We start from the raw sequence: 14,495 nt of genomic DNA on the forward strand, positions 1-14,495 counted from the left end.
TAGCTCCTCCCCTTTATGTATTGAACAATCACAGCACCTCAAACGGAAAAAGTTTCCCAAAAAGTGTATGCTACAAAAAGTAAACAAGTTTAGATTGCAACAATGTGTCTGGTGTGCTGAGCAAGACACATGTCTGTTTGCATCACTCATATAGATAAACAGTTACTACTGTCCCCCACTGTCCTCCCCCACATTCTCTCTTTGAATTTAGATTTTCCACTGGAAGGTTTTCTACTTTGCTCCCAAGGACCCCCCCCCACTAAGAAAAAGACAAAGAAAGACAACAAAATAATGATAGAACTAAAATTGTGATTAAAAGAAAACTACATGTAATGCATTGGACTTGATCAAAAGAAACCCTTGCTTATAATACACATATTCCAATCCAAACTACATTCCTGATTCATACCCCCCACCACTCCCAAAACCAACCCCCCCCCCCCAACCTCCCAACCCCACCTTGTCTTGCCTCTTGTCATGTATCCTGCATGTGTTTTTCTTTGATCGACCCTTGTAGGTCCTCTCCCCCATTGATGAATACGTAAATGTCAGCTTGGTACGTATTCCCCCTCTCCTATTTCTACTCTCTTTGTTTCAAATCACATTGTTATTTCTACATCTCAATTCATTGAGTGTGGCAATTTTGTGTTGTCACCTAGACTTGTGGACAATGGAAGACTTTTAGACAGTCTTTTTTCACAGTTCAACATGTGCTCAGACCTACATGTATGGGCGCAATACTAAACATGTGTGCACACGCTCACTACCTCAGAGCTGCAAAAAAGGACCGTTATGTCTGCTGCCGCGAGCGTCTCATAAGTCTCTCATTCATTAAAGACAGTGGACACTATTGGTAATTGTCAAAGACTACTGTTCACACTTGGTGTATCTCAACATATGCATAAAATAGCAAACCTGTGAAAATTTGAGCTCAATCGGTCATCGAACTTGCAAGATAACAATTAAAGAAAAAAACACCCTTGTCACACAAAGTTGTGTGCTTTCAGATGCTTGATTTAGAGACCTCAAATTCTAAATCTGAGGTCTCGAAATCAAATTCGTGGAAAATTGCTCGAAAACTACTTTACTTCAGAGGGAGCTGTTTCTCTCAATGTTTTATACTACCAACTTCTCCCCATTACTCGTAATCAAGCAAAGTTTTATGCTAGTAATTATTTTGAGTAATTACCAATAGTGTCCACTGCCTTTAAATGTCTGTCGCGGTTATATCCTTATAGCTCTCACGATGCTATCTGAGAAGACTGCCCTCGCGCAAGGCTGCTGGCTGACTGCTGGCTGACTGCCTCATTTTATTGTATTCAAGGGAGCAGTAGTCTCACAAGCCTGCTGTCTTCCTTTGCCATTGTCGCAAGATTCGTGGAGTTATCTGCTATAACCAGCGACTCTCGCGATACTGTCTGGGAAGACTGCCCTCGCGCAAGGCTCCTGGCTCCCCACCTCTGCCTCATTTAATTGTAGTCATGAGAGCAGTTGTCTCGCAAACCGGTAGTCTCGCGAGGGCATTGCCAATATCGTAAGATTTGTGGAGTTAGCTGCTATTGCCAGTGATTCTCGTGATACTGTCAAGGAAGACTGCCCTCGCGCAAGGCTCCTGGCTCCCCACCTCTGCCTCATTTATTTGTAGTCACGAGAGCAGTAGTCTCGCAAACCAGTTGTCTGGCAAGGGCATTGCCAATGTCGCAAGATTCGTGGAGTTAGCTGCTATTACCAACGACTCTCCCGATACTGTCAAGGAAGACTGCCCTCGCGCAAGGCTCCTGGTTCTCCACTGCTGCCTCATTTCTTTGTAGTCACGAGAGAGCCTATTCAATAAAAATTTTATGAATTGTCCACAAGTCTACCGGGCACCCAAACTACAACACTTTGTACTAACAGTAAGGTTGTAACCCCAAAAATTTTTTTTTATATATAGTTACATGTACTTCTTATTGTCCTACTTATGCAAAGCTTTAAATTTCACTTAATTGGAAATCGTTTTAAGTTCTGTGTATTTGTATGGTTTTGTTCTATTTCGTTCTAATAATTAAGATGAAACATGTCTAGTTTAGGTGAAAAGTTTATGTACACAATATAAGATTGACATTCTAATCCTGATCGTTACACAACGTCTTAACTCAATATATTGTACATTTTTAGGTTATTTTATTTGGTCTTTTGATGGATTGGTGTTTTTCTTGCTGGCTAAGTTTGTGTTAATCTTATTTTATTTTTCAACAGAAATGTGACTGGCTTTTTGAAATGTGTTCTTGCACAACAAGATTGTTTGTTTTGGTTTGTTTAGATGGTCTTCCCGTCAAATAAACTCGGCAAACTAACACTAGGTGATATAAACACCAAGCTGGCAACAGCCAATCACTCTCATACAAATATTGGTTTTCATTATGAATTGCACAAGTCAAGAGACTGTGATTCAGTTACTAACTAGACGGAAATATTTATTCTAACCCACTACCTTTTTCTTACAAGTCCTACAGTCTGACCACTGAACCACTGTGACCAATGATCGTCAAGGACACAGCGTTCAAAAACTTTTCAGAGAATTAACTTTATTTTGTCTTTTCCTTTTCCTTATAGCCAAGTGAGGACAACAGTGAGTTATCGTCACCATCAGATGAGATTAAGGTGAGATTTTATATAGGACATATTCTAACTGTCCCCAACCCTTCAGAATCCAACTTCCTGTGTTGGTTAGTTCTGTTTCAATGCAGACTACACTCGTAAACTGATTACCACCATAATCAGCTGTTTGGATGTCGAGTTTGGTGTTGGACTGAGGACTGCACTAGTAAACTAATCAACAGTTTGCGTGCGGACGTCACTAGTAGTTTGATTATGCCCTACTAGAGATCATGCATACCACCATAATCAGAGTCCAACAGTTTGGGTGTTGAGTTACTGAATGGTGTTGGACTGCGGACTGCACTAGTATGGGATCATGCATACCACCATAATCAGAGTCCAACAGTTTGGGTGTTGAGTTACTGAATGGTGTTGGACTGCGGACTGCACTAGTATGGGATCAGGCATACCCCCATACTCAGAGTCCAACAGTTTGGGTGTTGAGTTACTGAATGGTGTTGGACTGCGGACTGCACTAGTATGGGATCAGGCATACCCCCATACTCAGAGTCCAACAGTTTGGGTGTTGAGTTACTGAATGGTGTTGGACTGCGGACTGCACTAGTATGGGATCAGGCATACCCCCATAATCGGAGTCCAACAGTTTGGGTGTTGAGTTACTGAACGGTGTTGGACTATAAAAGCACTGCACTACTATAGGATCAGGCATACCACCATAATCAGAGTCCAACAGCTAGGTCATAGAGTTACCATTATTCTGTTGGAATGTGTTAGAGTGAAGAAGAAAAAACCTACATCGCTCATGTGAGTTAGGGGTTTGGTGAAATGCCTGTTAGTAGATTCATCATGTCGGTTTTAAGGGTCGTTGTCTAGTCTGTTCTGGGTTGGCCATAATTCATAATTATTATGAAGTCGAGAGGTACATGTAACAGGTATTACAGAACAATCTTTTTACAGAGAGACCAAGTTCTCAGCCATCTTCTTCTGTTTTGCTTTCTTCAGTGCTTGTAGAAAAAAGAAGAAGTTTTGTTTTCTGCACAGCTGTCTCATGACAATGACTAGAGCAAGCTAGTCAAAACGTTGAGAACACTTCAAGAACTGACTCCGCGATAGTGCAGTTAATTACGATCCTACAATGTATAAGCTAAAGTAGTAGTCCCAGCGAATTGTCTATACCTTCCGCCCGGGTAGTAGTTAAAAAGAAAGACAGTTCTTTTCAGAACTAAGAAGTCTCCTGAACATTTGATAAATCTACTCTCCGCGGTAGTAGAATAAAGAAAGACAGTATTCCAAGGACAAACTCTACCTGGCAAGTAGATACACACATGGTGTTACCGCAAACCAAAAATATATTGCACAGCTTTGTTTGCCTTTAAGGTTTTTCTGCATTCTCCTCACAATTGAATTTGATTGTTTTCTATTGTAGTACTTACCTGGTCTGGATATTCCATTCTCCGGGATCAAGAGTCCAGACAGGTACCCAGGGCAGTCTGGGAACCTGACCTTTCATCCCGCGAGGCGCTACGTTATGGACTTCTTACGAGTCATCGTCATGGATAGTTTATCGCTCTCAGTACCGAGCAAGACGCCCCCAGTCCTGGATCTATTGCTTGAGGTAGGTTGTCATGGCTTCGTATTTAGAAGCTTTCGTGCTAGTAATTTGTCACTCTTCGTGCTCATAGTTCAGGGCTTTTATTCAACAGCCTATCACATCATTGAAGTGCGTAGCCAGCCAACATAAGGGTATAGATGGCTCAGTTGGTAGAGCGCCAGCACCTTAAAGGCAGTGGACACTATTGGTAATTTTCAAAGTCTAGCCTTCACAGTTGGTGTATCTCAACATATGCATAAAATAACTAACCTGTGAAAATTTGAGCTCAATCATTCATCAAAGTTGCGAGATAATAATGAAAGAAGAAAGCGCCATTGTCACACGAAGTTGCGTGCGTTTATAGATGGTTGATTTCGAGACCTCTAGTTCTAAATCTGAGGTCTCGAAATCAAATTCGTGGAAAATTACTTCTTTCTCGAAAACTATGGCACTTCAGAGGGAGCCGTTTCTCACAATATTTTATACTACATGTATCAACCTCTCCCCATTACTCGTCACCAAGAAAGGTTTTGTGCCAATAGTTTTTTTGAGTAATTACCAATAGTGTCCACTGCCTTTAAATCAACGGTTGCAGGACCAAACCTTTAAGATTGAACACAACTTGAACACAGGGGATGAAAAGCAGAGACCCATGTTTGTAGATAAACTTGAGAATCTTACAGTCACTCACACTTTCTGTTGCAGGCGTCTCCAGTTCGCTCCACGCCGATGCAGACAAATGAGTTCCAAACGGAGGTGTTGGCAAACCTGATGGATCGTCTCGTCGCGGGTGATGTTCTTCTCGAAAGAGAGAGCGCCCTCCCGATCGCTGCAGGCGGAAGCTTCAACAATCTTATTAATAACGTCTTCTACATCAGCTCCAGGGTGGTGGATAAACTATGGCAGGGTAAGTTTGGGACGTTTGATTGATTGATTAGTTGGTTGTGTATTAATTTCCACTCAAGTAAACAACAAGTCATAAAACATTAGCTGGACAAAGCAATAATGGTTAAGTGTCTTGTTTAAAAACAGAAGTGTCACGACCGGGATTCGTACCCACACTCTTTTTATTTCATTGTCTAATCATTGCAACTCACAAATGGAGATGCTTTAATGTATAAAAACAAACTTTTATCGACCTGTGAGATTGGCCGTAAGAAATTGTTGCACATTTTAAACTTTTGCACATCTTGATCTTCTCTTTTTTCCATCTCAAAGTGCATAGACACCTCTCTGTGATTGTGATTATGTGCTATACAAGAATCATTCATTGTTATTATTTTAAATTTTCTTTTCTGTCATCCCATTGCAGGTGTCTTCAACCACAAATCCAAAGAGGTTTTTGAGTTTGTAGCCCAGTTGATTGGACAGGCCAAACGAAGAGGTACTTTATACGAAGGTTATTTATACTTTCTCGTCCAAGAAGAGATGGGTCTTTCATCTGAGTGAAACCCTCATTTTGTCTGCCTGCTGAAGCATCTGTTATTTTCTTTAGTTATAACCTTTATCTTTGATCTAAGAGCCCTTTGCATATAATGTCACAAGAAACCAAACAGCGCCCTCAATGAGGTCAATGAAGACCTATCATTGGCTGACAGTTTGTGTTTGTGCACTAGCTGTGTAAGCATAGAATGCCTAGTAACATGTACATAGAACATACACTTCAACAAACCTGGCCTGAGTGGCCTCTGCTCCAGCCAGAATCTTACAATCCCTCGCACTCACAAAAGGGCAGGGGACCGGTCCTTCTTAGTTGCTGGTCCCCGATCAACTCATTCAATTTTTTTTTTTTCAAAGTGTCACTAAAAATGCATCTGATAAACTTACTTTTTCATAGCTTTCTTTATACCAGCATATTGTATTTTTGTAAACTGCGCTTTATAAGTCTTATTTATTATTAATATTTTCATTATTACATACCCATACAGCCAAAAATTCCCTACTAACCTGTGAAATACGCTCATCATAAGCATGGAATTCCCTGCTTTCTATAGCGCCAATTCTTTGCTTCTGGTGAACAGAGCCATGAATTTTGACCCTGGTTAAATTTGTAGTACTTTTAAAAGTAATTTTCCCGCACTTATGTTTTAAGGCTGAGTCACACTGTAGCGATAACAAAAACGACAACGATCACTACGCAAAGAGAACACATTCTATTCTATTGGTTGAATGAGCGTGTGCGTATTCTGCGTGGAGCAATTTAACCAATATAATGTGTTCTCTTTGCGTCGTGATCGTTATCGTTTTCGTTATCGCTGCAGTGTGACTCGTCCTTTACTCAGCTGCAATTTAACTCACTGCTTATATGTTTTATTCCTAGGCTCTCATGGGATTCCTTGGGATACCATCTACCATTGTATGAATCGCACAGTTCTGTATCAGCTCTCAAGACCACATAACACAGTTGCAGGTTTGTGTGGTATGATTCTAGAAAAGTTGACTGTTTTTTTCTAGCTCAAGACTTAATTTATTTCTGATGTATTTAGAAATCTTGCTGTTTGATCTACTTCTCTATTGCTGAGGCAGGGGGCAATTACATGTACCTACTTTGCCCCTGGTCATTGCCTTTGTGTCCCTTAAAAAATCTTGGAATCTATAACTCCAGGGGTTAACAAAGTTAAAAATGCCATCATTTAAACACACCTTATTAAAGGCAATGGACACCGTTGGTAGTTGTCAAGAACCAGACTCTTGGGTTTTCCCATCATATGCAAAAAATAACAAATCTGTGAAAATTTTGACTCAATTGGTCATCACACCCTTGTTGCACAAATTGTGTGCTTTCAACCCGAAGTCTTTTATTTTTTTGAGTGAGAAATTACCTCTCTCTCAAAATTACGTTACTTCAGAGAGGCCATTTCTCACAATGTTTTATACCGTCAACAGCTCTCCATTGCTCGTTACCAAGTAGGTTTTTATGCTAACAATTGTTTTGATTACATGTACCTACCAAAATTGTCCAGTTTTCTCAGGAAATGTTCTCACACCTATTAGGTTCTTTAATTTGCCATGTCTATGGTTTTGCGTTTTGTTTTTGTGATTTCTAGAACATAACCCCTTCTCTGCTTATTTCTTTTTACCGTCCCGTCTCACAGATCAGTTTTCTTTACTGGAGTCTCTACATCAGATAACAGAGAATCGGATTATGCTGTTTGGTTCGAGTAACTCTGAGCAAGAATTCATTGCGTGTCTGTGCCATCTGCTTTTCAGTCTTACGGATGAATTCAGGTATTTTTGTGTTATATATTTCTTGAAATAAATTTAGGAATACAGTGAAATTCTTTATTTTTGGGAGGAAGAACATTTTTTTCCATTCTGATTTACAATTGGCAAAATTTAAATTCTCTTAAATTACAAGCACATTTATAATGTGATGCTATTGAACCCCTATAAAGAAGCCCATTTCTCTCTTATCTCTTCAGTATCCTGACGATGACTAGAGCAAGCTAGTTGAAACATTGAGACCGATTGAAGAACTGACTCCGCGGTAGTGCAGTTAATTACGATCCTATAAGCTAAAGTAGTAGTCTCAGCCAATTTTCTATACCATCCGCCCGGGTAGTACTTACAGGACAGTTCTTTTCAGAACTGAGAAGTCTCCCGAACATCAGAAAAAAATCTACTCCGCGGTAGTAGAATAAAGAAAGACAGGTTTCTAAGAACAAACTCTACCTGGCAAGTAGATACACGCATGGTGTTACCGCAAACCAAATAAAATTATATTTTGCTATTGTTGTTAGTCATTTAATGATTTGTAATGATTTTTAATGATTATAATGATTTTTAAACTTGAGCAATATCATGTAGTTTGGCGTATTGGTTGTGAGAATTATTTTAATAACCATTTCAATTAAATTCAGCAACTATTTATAATATCAGAACTTAAAGACTCTGGACACTATTAAAACACCAGTCTTCTCACTTGGTGTATCTCAACTTGCCATAAAATAACAAACCTGTGAAAATTTGAACTCAATTGGTCGTCGAAGTTGCGAGATAATAATGGATGAAAAACACCCTTGTCACACAAAGTTGTGTGCTTTCAGATGCTTGATTTTAAGAAACCTGAGGTCTCAAAATCAAATTCGTGGAAAATTACTTTCTCGAAAACTACAACACTTCAGAGGGAAACGTTTCTCACAGTGTTTTATACTTTCAACCTCTCCCTATAACTTGTTACCAATAAGGTTTTATGCTAACAATTATTTTGAGTAATTACCAATAGTGTCCACTGCCTTTAATTGAGTTTTCAGAGTTAGTTTGTAAGAATTTTTTGATATGACGGTCGCCTCAATGTATCCACAATTTGGTTTTGAATTTAGCACCGGTGGAATGTGTCTCCACTGCCAGTCAACCGACCTGAATCGTACAACCCAGTGGCATGTTGACCCCATGTTCCCTGGAGGTCACTCGGAGGGCGACTGTCATGAACACGAGAACGCTCACGCCCAGGAAGGCCAGCTACTGGTCCGGAAAGCATCGCGGAGAGTCTGGGATGATCTCGTAACTAGCAAGAAACAGGTAAGTGATGTTTGAAGCTTTGTGTGGCGTGAACAATTTTCCATACAGCATCCGCCACTTTAGCTCACCAGCAGTATTCAAGAAATCTCTAAAAATTCACTTGTTCAATTGATTTGTTTGCTTAATCTGTTTGTACCTGCAATTTTGTTTTCTTGATTTAATTTGATTTGATTTAAAACAATTAAAAATGTATTCGCCGCCAGAGGCAGAATTAAACAATTTTGTACATTTCAAAACATTAAATACAAAAACAGGAAATAAGATTAACGGTGAAAGAAAAGTGGTCTTTAGCAAATCAAAATTAAAACTAAAATTTAGTTTACTCTTAAGAAATTGGTCATTGAACAGTTGACAGGCAGGATACATGTATTCTTCCTACTTTAGTCTGATTTCCAAATTATTTGCTCTAGGGAAAAATCAGACAAACTGTCATGAAAATGTGATCACATTTTTGTCAAATATTTTCTTTCAGTTTATCGAGGAGATCTTCAAGGTGACGCTTCCAAATTCGTAAGTAAAGAATTATTTGTAAAGAATTGCGTACATTTGTTTAATCATAGTTAGTTCTTATATAGGGCAGGTATCCTAGTAGCAAGACGTTTTAACAACATTGTTATCACTCTTCATTGGGCCTACTTTATGATCGTTCCTGTAACTTTCTCAGTTTCCTAGGGAGCATAAAACCGCAAGTTGCTTATAGAGGTTCATCCACAATACTGTCTCAGCCCTCTCAGGTTAGCGTTAATACACCTGGGTTGATGTATTTCTGTAACTTTCTCAGTTCCCTAGGGAGCATAAAACCGCAAGTTGCTTATAGAGGTTAATCCACAATACTGTATCAGCCCTCTCAGGTTCCCATTAATACACCTGGGTTGGTGTATTTCATGTTTTTTTATTGGATTTGTAAGGATTTGATGTATTTTACTTGGTGGATTTTTTTTTTTTAAGGAATGCTGGAACCAAAAACGGGGTGTCGGTTGATTTGAAGATCGCAAGGTAAGGATTCACATTAGTTTCTCAAATAAAGTGTGATTAATAAAGTATAATAATAGTACTGAAGTTTTGCACGGCGCACACATCTATCGAAAAGGTCATCATGGGACTGCAACAATAGACACAAATAGGGAGAGAGATTTGTTAATAAGGAATAGTAATTTGAAATCATGAAAGCACACACTGGGGAAGGGCAGTGGATCCAGACCAGATCGCAGAGAAACAAGCAGGGCCTGATTTCATGGCTCTGCTTACCGTAAGCCAAGAATTGGCGTTTACAGAAGCACAGTAAGCAAAGATTGATGCTTACTTTTAAAGGCACTGGACACCTTTGCTCATTGTCGAAGACCAGTCTTCTCAATTGGTGTATCTCAACATATGCATAAAATAAACCTGTGAAAATTTGAACTGGATTGGTTGTCGAAGTTGCGAGAGAATAATGGAAGAAAAAACAACCTTGTTGCACAAGTTGTATGCTTTCAGATGCCTTGAATTCGAGACCTCAGCTGAGGTCTCGATTCAATTCAAAAATGTTAGTGAGAAATTACTTTCAACAGCTCTTTATTGCTCGTTGCCAAGTAAGTTTATTGCTAACAATTATTTTGAACAATTACCAATACTGTCCACTGCCTTTAAAGTCACCTGGAAGTGGTATTTTGTCAAAATAAAGCTTTTGTCACTAAAATATGTGTTTTGATGTGTGGAATATGAATAAACCATTAACTAAGGTTTAAAAAAATTAGTTTCCATGTTATTTACACATTTGAAAAAAAGCCCGACTCGAGAGGGGGCTGTTTGTGACATCAATCGAGGCACGATGAATCGCATGCAGTGCCAGCACAACATAGTGACGCTTGGCGCAAGCTAAAAACAATACCTGATTTTTTTCACGTTAGGCAAATGCTCCTTTAGGTTCGTTACGTCTTTCAGGTACCTTCTTCGACTTCCCCACTAGCTGAAAAAAATTATTGGGATGGCGTCATGTTTTAGAAAAGAACTTTTCTCTTCATGTCAAAATGTGAAGTGTATTCTGGACTCTCGAAGCACGACGGCTAGAAGTGTTTGCTGCACAGCGCTGGAAAAAACGACGGACCAGACAACTTGGCAAACTGACCAGCAGCAGCAATACACCTGGTCGACATTGCCGGAAAATGCAAGAAAAAAACTTTTTCAAAACGTACAAACTCACGACTAGGACTTGAATGTACTTGCACGTACGTGTGTTCGATGTTCGATCGAGGCAAAGTCTTCCTCGATTGACGTCACAAAAGGGGTAGGCGGAGTCACCCCCACACAGCTTCATTTATTTGTTTAAACATATAAATCGTTAAAAACAATTACTCAAAAAATTATTTTATTGTTCATGAACATATACTCTTATGTTTGAAGAAAAACAAATTCTATTTCCAGGTGCCTTTAAAAATTAATGTAAAATCTGAAATTGCTGACGTACTAAAAAAACTTTTTGTGATTTGGCATGACAGATCTTCCATGGGTGAATCTGCCTCTAAGACTTGGAACAATTACATAACAGCAGAGAAGAAGACATCACAGAGGGAACAGCAAGCTCTGTCGGTAAGTGGTCCACACTCTCATATTGAAGCTCCATCATAACAAAACACCAAAATGTTCTCAAAATATTCTCAAATACCTCCCATTTCTTACCAATTAACTCTTAATTGTATGTTATACAGAGAAGTTTTTTGTGACAATTGTCTCCAAGAACTCATTTCTTTCAAGACATCTGTCTATGCCACCCGCTCATCATTGGACTAAACACGTCTACATATCCCAAAAACTAAGTCTGGTACGTGAGATCATGCTTTTTAAGCAGCTGCTCCCCGGCTCTGGAATTCTCTTCCCCATAACATCCGGGAAGCTAACACACTTCTTTCCTTCAAAAATAGTATCAAAACTCATGTATTTAATTAGCCTGGCCATTTTGCTAATGGTTGTATTGTTTTTTGTATTTGTATCATTGCATTGTTTGTTTGCATCGTAAATTGTAAAGCACTCCGTTCTTTGTGGGGCGCTATGTAAATGCCTATTGTATTGTATTGATGTAATATATGAAAAATGAAAAAAATCATCTATGAAATCAATCTCTGCTAATACATGTACATAGGATTGGAACTGGTTGTAGCCATTGGGTTAGCTGGGTGGTTTAGTAGTAAGACATTTGCTCTTGCAATGCAAAGATAGTGGGTTCGAATCCAATCCAAGTGATTTGCCTGTGGATTTGTTTACGGAACTCGGGAAAGTACTGAGTATACAGTGCTTAAGACACATCAGTGTAAGGGTTAAAAAAAACAAATTATAAAGATTATTGTTATTGTTATCATTATTTATTCGGCATACAGACAACATTACAATCAAACTAGATGATCTAGTTTACAATCACTTTAAGACTAGTGTCAAAGTCGCGACTATTGATTGCTTAGTTGAGTCGTGACTACCGTTTTTCAACTACTCGGTTAACCAAAACGACCAAGACTACTACAAAAATAGTCATGACTTTCTGCTTGGTGAACCAATTGTGTCGCTCATGACTGTTCGCGACAACATAATTTACTAGTCGCACTTGTCTGATAGTTTTTCAAAAAAATAGTTAGTGGCATGTTTCAACCCAAGCAGAGTCTTTCTTGAAGGCATTTCTAATTGTTATACTTTGAGATAGACTCTGCTAGGGTCTAAATGTCAGACTACTTTTTTTTTTGTGCATTTATACCATAGGTCCTTTTGGCTGATAAGCAGGGGCCAATTTCATAGAGCTGCTTAAGCAATTTTTATTGCTTAAGCACGAAAATAGCTTGCTTATTTTACACATGTTACTGGCCAAAATTTCATGCCATATACATTGCTTGTGACTGGTATTTAGCTGTTGTTTACTTAAGCATAACAATTGAGTGGAGTCTTGGCCGTCAATCTGACTTTACTAAGCATGGATTTTTTCGCTTAAGCAAATTTTTGTGCTTAAGCAGCTCTATGAAATTGGGCCCAGTTTGCAGCAACAGCTAATAACTATTTTTCATTGATAGTTTTTTGGGTACATTTTTTTTGTGCTAATTTATAGAGATTATCCAGTAAAGTGAGCAATAGTTTTCAGCTGCTGTCGTCAAGTCGTAAGAGTAAACGAGAGAGCGCATCCTTCAAGTACAACCTGCCGTCGATCCAAGAGGCCAGCATGTGGACCTTTACTCATATCTCAATCGCTAGAGACCTCGTTGAGCATCAGTATAACCAACATCAACAGGTTAGTAAACATCCTAGGTCCCCAAGGGGCATGGTTGGCTTGTGCATAAAGCGCTCGCCTCTCACCAAGGTGACCCTGGTTCGATACCCGGCCAAGGGCATAGAGTTGTGCGTTGGTTCTCTGCTGTGCCTCATCTCCCTCTTTGAAGCCTCTTTCTTAAAAGATGTGGGTACTTTTTGTAACACTAAACAATAATGGCCACAGATTTACATTAAACACAGTTTTAAGGTAATGATAGTAGAAAGCTTCTCTGAAAATATTACTTGCCAAGGTGCGAAAATAATTTGTGTCTCAGTTTTAGCATGTAAAACGTATTAACCAGTTATGATACTTTACCAAAAGTGGTTAATTAGTTTTTACATGCTAAAATAATTTTCGTCTCACTAAAACAGAAATTAATTTAGTTACTTGTTTTACTCATTTCTCAAAAACTACAGCACCATAGCAATTCATATTTTAAGGTACATGTAAGCTTTCTACTATCATTATCTTCAAATCAAGTAAGTTTAATGTAAATCCGTGGACATTCCGTTTGTGTTACAAAAAGTACCCATACCCTTAAAAACCACCTTGTTCCAGAGCCAGCAACATCTCCAGCGTTATTTTTAAAATTATTTGAAGCATCAGCTCCAGTGTGGGAATCTCTGAAGCTTCTCTCTGAATGTCTAACTTTGACGCCCCTTTTTTCTTAAAACCTCCGTTATTCCAGAGCCAGCAGCATCTCCAGCGTTACATCACAGAGGAGTGGTCCCAGATGGAGATGGAGCTGACGAGAGAGAGGGGACTGTGGGGTCCTCCTTGCGGCTCAGAGCTGGATAAATGGATCTTAGACATGACCGAGGGTCCCTCCAGGATGAGAAAGAAAGTGTTGAGGAATGACATGTTCTACGATAACTACCCGCATCGGGAAGACTTTGATACCCTGGAGAACGTAAGTTGGGTAGGAAAGAGATAGAGAAACTTTGTGAAACTTAAAGGCACTAGGCACCTTTGGTAAGAAGATGGTTTAAGGAATAAAATAAATGGCTAAGTGACCAGCGGCCGATTTCACTAAACGCTAGGATTAATCCTATCTCGAGTTAGGACGAGTAACCCGTCCTAACTTAGGATGGGTTCAATGTGTCCTACGTCTTCAGATAGGGAACTTAACTTGTCCCAAGTCCTAAGATCAATCCTAAGTTAGGATGAGTTTGGTGAAATCGATGGCTGGGATAGTAATGTTGGAAGCGCTTCGAGACGCCCTTTAGGTGTGAAAAGCACATCAAATAACAAATGTGTGAAAGATTGGACTAAATTGGTCATCGAAGTTGCGATGAAAAATAATGAAAGAGAAAACACCCTTGTTGCACAAATTGTTGTGCTTTCAAATGGCTCAAAAAAAGGCTTGGGCAAAATATTGATAATGTTTTGATCTGTCCAGAAGTCGGACCAGAATCTAAACTAACGGGCAAGGCAACCATAAAAGAAAGACTGGAAAGACACAATTCCCCCTTCTTTTGCATTTCTGAGACAAACACCATCTCATCAAAAATACAC

The 14,495-nt window shown here is 39.2% G+C and overlaps 1 protein-coding gene across 5 annotated transcripts in view; it reads left to right on the plus strand.

The window, feature by feature from the left end:
* The window catches only part of LOC139952806 (WD repeat and FYVE domain-containing protein 3-like), a 99,790-nt gene that overhangs the window by 58,677 nt on the left and 26,618 nt on the right, over window positions 1–14,495 (plus strand). For 2 of the 5 annotated variants that reach the window (XM_071952035.1, XM_071952038.1), the window contains exons 34-46: window positions 518–556; window positions 2,596–2,643; window positions 4,028–4,216; window positions 4,898–5,099; window positions 5,505–5,576; window positions 6,513–6,611; window positions 7,288–7,420; window positions 8,515–8,713; window positions 9,186–9,223; window positions 9,662–9,709; window positions 11,191–11,281; window positions 12,780–12,959; window positions 13,669–13,890. In XM_071952035.1, the coding sequence (XP_071808136.1) occupies window positions 518–556; window positions 2,596–2,643; window positions 4,028–4,216; window positions 4,898–5,099; window positions 5,505–5,576; window positions 6,513–6,611; window positions 7,288–7,420; window positions 8,515–8,713; window positions 9,186–9,223; window positions 9,662–9,709; window positions 11,191–11,281; window positions 12,780–12,959; window positions 13,669–13,890 (1,560 nt within the window). The remainder of the gene's footprint in view (window positions 1–517; window positions 557–2,595; window positions 2,644–4,027; window positions 4,217–4,897; window positions 5,100–5,504; window positions 5,577–6,512; window positions 6,612–7,287; window positions 7,421–8,514; window positions 8,714–9,185; window positions 9,224–9,661; window positions 9,710–11,190; window positions 11,282–12,779; window positions 12,960–13,668; window positions 13,891–14,495) is intronic. The other 3 variants (XM_071952036.1, XM_071952039.1, XM_071952037.1) reach the window with 2 other exon arrangements.

Source organism: Asterias amurensis, chromosome 21 (genome assembly GCF_032118995.1).
Source record: "Asterias amurensis chromosome 21, ASM3211899v1".
Lineage (NCBI taxonomy): Eukaryota > Metazoa > Echinodermata > Asteroidea > Forcipulatida > Asteriidae > Asterias > Asterias amurensis.